At 63.5% G+C, this 8,834-nt stretch overlaps 1 protein-coding gene across 5 annotated transcripts; it reads right to left on the bottom strand.

Annotated features, from left to right (window-relative positions):
- Positions 1-222: 222 nt before the first annotated feature.
- On the bottom strand, positions 223-7,770 carry ARRDC1 (arrestin domain containing 1). 5 transcript variants are annotated; one of them, XM_024999258.2, is made up of 8 exons: positions 7,581-7,770; positions 2,287-2,397; positions 1,955-2,005; positions 1,709-1,881; positions 1,362-1,544; positions 1,093-1,269; positions 602-1,022; positions 223-528 (listed from the first exon to the last, which is right to left on the bottom strand). In XM_024999258.2, the coding sequence occupies exons 1-8, from the start codon at positions 7,696-7,698 to the stop codon at positions 464-466; spliced, it is 1,299 nt and encodes a 432-aa protein (XP_024855026.1). In that variant the 5' UTR covers positions 7,699-7,770; the 3' UTR covers positions 223-463.
- Between the last annotated feature and the right edge of the window lie 1,064 nt (positions 7,771-8,834).

Here is an 8,834-nt window from a genome sequence, read left to right as displayed (position 1 = left end):
TTCTGTCCATGGGAATCGCCAGGCAAGAATACTGGAATGCGTTGCCATGCCCTGCTCTAGGGGATCTTCCCAACCGAGGGATCAAACCCATGGTCTGTTGCATCTCCTGCATTGGCAGGTGGTTCTTTACCACTAGAGCCACCTGGGAAGCCCAGTACCCCCTACTGGCGGGGAACACAGACCCCGCAGAGGAGGGCCCCAACAGGCCACTGTGCCCAGCGCTACAAATGAATCACTTTATTTACACCGCGTCTCTCTAGGCCCCAACCCCCTGGGAGAGGCCGACTGCTGGGGAGCTGAGGAGGCTGGCCGGGGCAGAGGCTGGTCCGGAGGTAGAGGCCACGGGAAGAGCGGGCAGCAGCGGGTCCTGAGTGGGCCGGGCCAGGCCAGGAGTGAAGGCACGAGGTCCTGGGAGCCCAGTCCCAGGGCAGAGGGCCGCCCATCCAGAGGAGGTGGCATGGGGTCAGCTCCCCGGGGTCAAGCCAGGGTCCACACCACCACAGCTCTGCTCATAGGACGGCGGGGCCTCTGCAGGGAGACAGCCAGGTCTGCACAGGGCCCGGGGCACTCCCTCCCCACCAGGCCCCAGGCCCCCACTCACCATAGGGGTAGCCCCACGAGCTGTACTCTGGGGGGAGGATCAGGGTGCTGGAGGTGGGCACCGGACCTCCAGAACCCTCTGCAAAGTAGGGCACGGTGGCACCTGTGGAGATGCACAAGGGAGGTGGCAGAGGGTGCGGGGCAGGGCTGCCATCCTGAGGACGGGGTTCTGGGGCACCATGGGGCACAGAGCCAAGGGCTGCATGCAGCTGCTGCTGCTGGGAGTGGCTCTTGGTGGAGAGAGAGACAGGATCCGAGAAGAAGTGAGGGCCGCTGGCCACAGCCTCCGCCTCCTCCTGGGGTGGCGCTGAGGGCACCACCAGGCCGGGGCCTGGCCGGGGGCTCAATGGAACATGGTTCACAGCGATGTTGCCGATGAAGACCGGCAGCGTCACGACAGCTTCCGGTTGTTTCAGGGAGACCTAGGGAGGTTGTGCATGTGAGGAGCCAGGCCGCGGCCCCTCCTCCCACCCCACCCCTGACCCCTACCACCTGCAGATAGTAGTCCACGTGGATGAGGCTACAGCCTGGCAGGGCGGACTGGGGCAGGGCGGGCACCAGAACCTGCTCTTGCCACTGAGCCCGCCGCCAGGCCTTGACGCCGGCTCCCTCCACCTCGGCGATGGTCCGCACGTCATAGATCCAGCGCCTGGCCTTGTAGGACACTTTCTGGGGAAGGGCCAGCCTGTGAGCCTGGGCGGCCAGCCACCCGCCCCTCCTCTGCCCCAAGGGACGGGGCCCAGCAGCCAGGGGACGCTGACCTGCAGCAGACTGGCCACCACCGGGCTGGTGTCCTTGCCTGACTGGTTCTCAATGTCTGCCTGCAGCCTCAGCACCTGCCCTACCACATAGCCTCGGAGGTCGGTGCTGGCCGTGAGGACCACGCTGCCCGTCTTCACCAGCTTGTAGGAGAACTTCTTGGTGGTGGAGGCCACATTGGGTTGCTTGGGAGGAAGGCAGGGAAGGGGTTTGGCGGGTGTGAGCAGACAGGATCCCTGGGTCAGCTCAGAACTGAGGCTGCTGCTTCCACAGGCCGCCTCACCTGTGCTGGGGACAGGGCATTGCACAAGTGTGGGAGCCACCCAGGAGGCCACTGCCCCAGCCTCACCTCGATGTCTGGGATGCTGTTCAGGTTCAGGGGGCTCAAGATGTAGAAGACACGGCTGCACTGGTGATCCTTGGAAAAACGTGGTGTGTCGATGGTGGCCCGTACCTGGTGTACAATCTTCCCAAAAGGGCCCTCGAAGGACGTGGGAGCCGTGGCTGGACAGAGAGCAGGGACTGAGGTCCCACTGTCCCCCGCCTCCCACCCACCCTCACCCACTGCCACCGCCGGGCCGGGCCGGGCTCTCACCAGGAAGCAGGAACTGGAAGGGGAAGCTGTGCTCTCCAGCAGGCAGGCTCCCTGAGGACACGAGAGGTGGGAGAGGGGACAAGGCGCCATCACAGGGCCCAGAGCCGAAGCAGGCCCTGCAGCCGACAAGCTCCCACTGCACCCATCCAAACCTGGGAGGGACTGGCCCCTTCAGCCCCAAGCGCCCAGCAGGCAGTGCCCTGTTCCTGCCACAGAGAGAAACCCTGGGAGAGGGCGGGCCAGCCACGGGGAGGCCAGAGGCAGGTGGGAAAGCAGGGGGACAGACAGACCCATCTTAGTGGGAGGAGGGGAGGGGTGGGTTCCAGACTCACCCTTGTCGGCCAGAGACAGGGCACTGTTGAAGTAGCTCTCCTCCACCACCCAGGCCGAGTCGTTGGCCTTGTTGGAGACCCTGCAGGACCCCGTGCAGGTCACGCGGATGGCTGCAAGGTGGGGCCCGTGTGAGTCACAGGCAGGTGCTGGCCTTGGCCCCTCCCTAGCCCCAGCACAGGCATTCAGGCAAGACTAACGGGACCCAGGATCACCCAACTAGGCTCTGGGAAGGCCAGTGCACGGCCGGCTGCCCTCCAGAGGACACAGGCTGCCTCTCCCACATCCCGAGGTGCTCCCACCGAGCCAGGGTGCTGAGGCACAGGGCTCCACCCATCCCGCAGTCCAGAACAGGAAGGCCCCAACGGTCACCCAGTTGACCCCTGGGCAAACCCCAGCCCCTTGACCCCGCACCAGACCCTAGAAAACCCCTTCCCTACAGGGGAAGCTTAGGAAACCTTTGGTGAACAGAGGTGGGTGGGGCAGCTGACCTTCACCCCCACCTTCCTGCTGCCTCACCGGCATGTCAGTGAGGCTGGGAGCCACCCCTCCAGGCACCAGGAAGCTACCTATTAGCCCTTATGCAGCAGGAATGTGGTCAGACCTGCCTGAGAAAATAGACCAGCAGTCTGGCAGCCAGAGGGTGGGGACACCTTGGCCCCTGGGCCAGAACTGCCCAGGAGCGCTGATTTCTGCATTGAGGTGGCTGGGCCTTCCCCCTGCTCCCAGGGGAAGCCCGCAGACAGGCAGCAGGTCACTGCCAATGTCCAGGCCATGCTCAGGAACTTGAACTGCTCAGTCCAGAGCCCACTACTGCAGTCGGAAGGCTGTGGCTGGACCGGCCCCAGCCAAGGCTGGTCACCAGAGGGGACACCACAGCTGGAGGCCCGCAGGCCAGGGGGTGGGGATTCGGTGACAGGTAGCGCCGTGGCTCCCTCCTTTCCTTCCTCTCCCTGCAAGCTGAGTCAAGACCAAAGATTTAGCCTGTCTGCCAGCCGCCCTTCCTCCCCTGAACTGAGGGATTAGTGAAGGAAGGCGACTCGGAATCTGATACCTTCCTGACAGAGCCACCAGGCAGAAGGCGGCATCTCGAGTGCCCGGGCTGGGGGAGGCAGCGGCGCCGGCTCTGTCCCCGGCTCCCCAAGGCAGGCCCCACCTTGCTGACAGGGGACAGGCCTCCTGCGGGTCACCCACAGTGTGCTGGGCTGCCTTTCACGAACCCCTGGCTCCCCCTCCGCCCTGTCGGCACTTCCAGTGACTGGCCTCAGCCTCCGTGCCAGCCCAGCGTCACCACCAGGACCTCAGCCCTAATTTCTCATCTCTGCTCCACCGGCCATCCCCTCCAAGGGCCAGACCTGGAACTGTTCCCACTGGAAGTCCGAACACAAGCAGCGCACCTACAGACCAGCACAGCCCAGGAGACACAGCAAGGAACAGACAGAAAAGGGGAAGCCAGACTGGAAGGCTGACTGGAAGACACCCCAATGGAGTCCAGACACTACACTGCTTGAAACTCCCCGTGGAGAGGGCGTGCCACCCCCCCCCCGCCCCGCCCCTGCAAATCAGGCTGCCCTGGGAACACTGGGAACAACAGAATATACTGGAAGAAGTGCAGTGGTCCCTGGGCTGGCCCGGTGCCGGCTGGGCCTGTCAAGTGACCCCAGTGGATGAACACGGAGCTGAAGAACCACCCAAAGACTTCTGCCCAAAATCTTGACTCACAACAGCATGAGTTAAAATGGTTTTTTTAAACCACTTAGGTTAGGGGTGATTTGTTACTTAGGGGTGACTGTCGCATAGCAGCAGATAAAAGAATAGCTGTCTCACCTTACTAGAATTCAAGGAAACTCAGATGACTTACCATTTTAACCCATCAGGTTGGCAAATGTTGTTTGACGTGTTACAAGCAGGTATTAATAGAAAGACCCTTGCTTATGGCAGTCAGACTGTCGGCTGACACAGGGTCCTGGAGACAAAGCCAACAGATCTGTGCAAATTTTACACACAGGTTCCAGGGGTCCAGCAGTTCCCCTTAGAATCCCACCCTGTTTACTCAGGAGCCTCCAGCAGCACTCCTCGTAACGGCAAACCATCTAGGCCCAGCCTCCAGGTCCAACAGCGGGGCGGATAAACCAGGCATGCGCTCAGCCAGAACCCAGCTCCAGAATTAAGGTGAACAAGCCACGGTGGCACCTGGCCCCAGAAAAACAGACTGACCCTTGGTTATCCCAGGCGGGCCTGAACTGTTTAACCTTCCCCATGATCATGCCACGGCCTCCTCTGCAAACAGGTTGAGCCCCCTTCGGGGACCCTGCCTGCGGGAAAGGCCCACCCCTATGCATGCTCTCCTCCTCAGGGGAGCGGTGGAGACGTAGGGAGATCCGCAGGTCTCCTCGGTCCTCCAAGGAGGACCGTTAAGTGGATCCTATGCCAGAGTGACCTCTGGAACTTCTTGAGCCAGCACGCTCACCTGCCAGCAGCCCTCCTCCCAGGCACGACCTGCAGTCTGACCATGACAATTTCTGTGTCCCTGCTTCCGCCAGCTCCCACAGACCTGGGGTGGCCCAGCCTCCGCCGCATCCTCTCACTGCCGCTCTGGCCGGAGAGCCACTTTCCTCTGTCCTGTTTCCAAATCTATAACACCAGAGGAATGACGACGCCCACCTCCCAGTGTTCCTGGGACTCGAGGACTTGTGGGTTGGTCCTTGGGAAGTGGGAAAGACCTCTGGCCCAGGGTGAGAGCCCAGTGAGTCGCCAGAGCCAGGGGCTGGCTGCTGCTGTCGTCCAGGCATTGCCCTCCCTTTTCGAGAGCAGAGCACAGGCCAGCCCTGCCTGACCCCCGGCCTGACCCTCTGACTGGGCTGGACCCAGGCTCCAGGAAAGCACCTCCTTCCCCAGCTGTCTTCCACATCAGCTCCCAGGGCTGACCGCAGATCATCACCGACTCTCCTCAGTCAGGCACTTAGAGGCCCGCTGCCTCCCAGCCTCCATGTCCTGCTGGGGGCCTCCCTGTTGCACCACTGGCTGGTTACAGGAGCTCAGTTCAGTTCAGTTCAGTCTCTCAGTCGTGTCCGACTCTTGGTGACCCCAGGGACTGCAGCAGGCCAGGCTTCCCTGTCCATCACCAACTCCCGGAGTTTACTCAAACTCATGTCCATTGAGTCTGTGATGCATTCCAACCATCTCATCCTCTGTCGTCCCCTTCTTCTCCTGCCTTCAATCTTTCCCAGCATCAGGGTCTTTTCCAATGAGTCAGCTCTTCGCATCAGGTGGCCAAAGTATTGGAGTTTCAGCTTCAACATCAGTCCTTCCAATGAATATTCAGAACTGATTTCCTTTAGGATGATTCCCTTTAGGATGGAAATCCTAAGGATCCTGCTCCTATGGATGCAGGAGCTCAACAAGTATCTTTTGAGTGAATGTTTAAAAAACACTATGGGGGGCTTCCCTGGTGGCTCATTTGCTGAAGAACTCACCTGCAAATGCAGGAGATAAGGATTCGATGCCTGATCCATGAAGATCCCACTTGCCTCAGAGCAACTAAGCCTGAGCACTGCAACTACTGAGCCTATGCTCTAGAGGCCAAGGGCTGCAATTACTGAACCCCGTGCTCCCTAGAGCCTGTGCTCTTCAACAAGAGAAGCTGCCACAGTGAGAAGCCCGAGCACTGCAACTAGAGAGCAGCCCCTGCTCGCCACAAGTACAGCAAAGCCCGTGCAGCAATGAAGACCCAGCACAGCCATAGATAAATATAAAAAATTAAAATTAAAAAAAAAACAAAAAAACCACACAGTCTTTCCTCTCTCACCCCTGGGCCCGGCCAGAGGGCATCCCCTCTACCCCTGGGGGCAGCCTGAATAAAACCCTCTCTGGCCCGAGGACCCCCGCTGCTCTGGGAGCACCCTTACAGTCAGGACCATCAGCAGAGTCTCCTTCAGCCTGCTGTGACCCAGCTGTCCGTTTACCCACATCCCACCCACCATGTGGAGGCTGGGAGGCTCTGCCCCACCCAGGTTAGTCATGCACCGCTCAGGCCACTCCCCCACTGTAGACACCCTGGACCCCGGCTACAGGGGACGACAGGTCAGCAGGCCAGTTGGAGAGCTCCACGTGGGATCTCATAGGGTCTGTCCGTCCTCTGGCCTGCCTCTCCTTTCTGTGCCCCGCCGGCTGCACTCACCTCTCACCACCAGCTTATGCCCCAGAGAAAAGATGCGCCAGCTGCGGAGCCCCTGCCAACCACACCTACCCAAGCAAACCCAACCCCAAACTCCAAGTGTGGAGACATTAAAGAGGCCACGAGTTATGGGGAGGGGAGTCCCACCCGTCCAGGATGAGGCAGTGGCTGCCCAGAAAGGAGGACAGCGGCTCTCTGTCCTCAGGGGGCACCCCATGTGCTGGATGGTCAGCCCCAGGGGCGAGCCTGGAGGTCCAGAAGGAAGCCCCTGCAGCTATGGTTCTGGCCAATCAGCCCGAGGTAGAGAAGCGCCCCAGGACGGACACACCGCACAGCCTCACACTCAGCGCCAGGCTCAGGAAGAGGCCCAGCCACCGGCTGCCTCCTCGTCCACCACCCGGGTGTGAGGTCCCCCACAGGGCCCCGTCCACACCTCAGGCAGCAGACCAGGCCGGCGCCATCAGGGAGCCCTAGTAAGGGCCGCCGCAGCAACCGGATCCCGGGTCTCAAAGTCCCAGCTGTCTGCGCCAGCAGAGAGACCGGATCGGAGGGCTCAGGTTCGGGTCCCAGATGCTCCCTGGGCCCGGGGCCTGCGGCGCGCAGGGATTAGCAAGACCCTCTCAGCCCTCAGGGCCTGGCTGGGTGCGGGTACGGCCCCGCGGCCCGGCCGGGGACCCGCACACTCGGGGGACTGCCTGAGTGTCTGGGGGAGAAAGCGAGCGCGGGCCGGGCTCGAGGGGAGGGCCCAGCAGGTGCGGGGCGTAGTGGATCGGAGACCCGACAGGGAAGGTCAGGTCGGAGGCGTCGCGGGTCCAGGTCAGAGCGGCCTTCGGCAAACCAGATGGGCTCGAAGCCCCGGCCCCGAGTCTGGCCGCCCCTTGGCGGAAGGACAGGAAGGGCAGATGCGGAAGGACTGGGCCACCCTGGCTTCCCTGCTCCGCCCCGCCCGGCGCCTGCCTCCCACTCCGCGGCCCGCCGCCCGCCTGCCGGCCCGGCAGCCCTCCCCGCGGTCGGACGGGAGCCCCCGGCCTCAGAGGTCCCTGGCCCCGCGCCCGCTCGGCCGCTCCGGGGCGCCGCCCGCTCGCCGCAGGTGCGGCCCTCCCCGGACCCCGCGCCCACCTCGGAAGGGCAGCGGCGCCGCCAGGCGCACGCGCACGGCCCCCACCAGCGGTTCCCCCGGGCTGTAGACGACGCGGCCGTGGTTCAGGCGGACCTCGAAGAGCTGCACCCGCCCCATACCGCGGCCCTGCCGGGCGGCCGCACTGAGCCTCCTTCGCCCCCGCCCAGCCGGCGCCGTGGCCGCCGCGCTCCCAGCCCCGCCCTCCCGCCAGACACGCCCCCACCAGCCACACCCCCGGCACGCCCCGTTCGCCCAGGCCACGCCCAATCATCGCCACGCCACGCCCCCATCAACGTTCGCACCCCACTCACCGCGCCCCCGCAACGCCACGCCCACGCCACGCCACGCCCCCCGTCGCCACGCCCCCTCCCCTCCATCGTTGGCACCCCAGTCCCCGCGCCCCGCCCCCTAGCCTGCCAGGCCACTCCCCGGCCGTCCCCGCTTCTTGTCCCCAGCCCTCCCTCCCCCCGGGCTCCCCAACGCCCCCAGCCCGCTCCAGCCCTGCCCCCAGCCGCGCCTGGGTCGGTCCGCCCGGCCTCTCCCCGCCCACCCCCTCGGCCAGCCTAGAGCAGCTCCAGCGCAGCTCGCGGGAGCCCGGCGCACCTGCGCCCCCTCCCGCCCCACCTGTCAAGGGGCCGCCCGGCCAACCCCAATCCCAGGCTCCTCCCAGGGGTCGCCCCCGCCCCGCCGGAGGTCTCCAGGCTGGGTTCGTGTCCTGGGCGGTGGGCGCTTGGGTCGGCCGCGAGGAGCGAGGGGGTGGTGAGGGGGTGAGGACAGAGAAGGCGGTGCTGGGCGCCTCCTGGCTTGGGGAAATACCGGGTTGCTGTAAGGAGGGCGTCAGGATGATGCCACGTGTTTGTCCAGAACAGCTAGGCGAATGGGTGGCATTTTTTGATGGAGACACCGGCCTCGGTACAAGCTATTTTGGAAGAAAATCATGACCCGCAGAGGCAGAGGTGCCCGTTAGGCACCTGAGTGAACCGGCACTTCTAGGCATGAGTCTGGGGGGCGCGAAGGACGAAAGATTTATCAGAGACATGTTTGTACCTGGTGACTCTATTCAGGACGCTGATGACATCAGAATCGGGGGTGAGAGCCGCAGAAACCTAATCTAGGCCTCCAGTGACAAGCAGGGGCCTTAGTCTTAGAGGCTGAGGGGTCCCCGGAGGCCAGGGAGATCCTGAAACCAGGGCTCTCGCAGGCTCCAGGCCCACCGGCCCACCTGGGACTCTGATGAGGCAAGAGGGAGCTTC

Source organism: Bos taurus, chromosome 11, assembly GCF_002263795.3.
Source record: "Bos taurus isolate L1 Dominette 01449 registration number 42190680 breed Hereford chromosome 11, ARS-UCD2.0, whole genome shotgun sequence".
NCBI lineage: Eukaryota > Metazoa > Chordata > Mammalia > Artiodactyla > Bovidae > Bos > Bos taurus.
The sequence above is the reverse complement of the archived record's forward strand: the minus strand, read 5'-3'. Positions and strand labels throughout refer to the sequence as shown.

Coding starts and splice junctions, on each gene's coding strand:
- ARRDC1 (XM_024999257.2), bottom strand. CDS start 5,076: ATGCCTGGACGACAGCAGCAGCCAGCCCCTGGCTCTGGCGACTCACTG. Junction 2,006..2,286: donor CCTGTCTCTGGCCGACAAGG/GTGAGTCTGGAA, acceptor TCGTGTCCTCAG/GGAGCCTGCCTGCTGGAGAG. Junction 1,882..1,954: donor CTTCCAGTTCCTGCTTCCTG/GTGAGAGCCCGG, acceptor GTGGGACCTCAG/TCCCTGCTCTCTGTCCAGCC.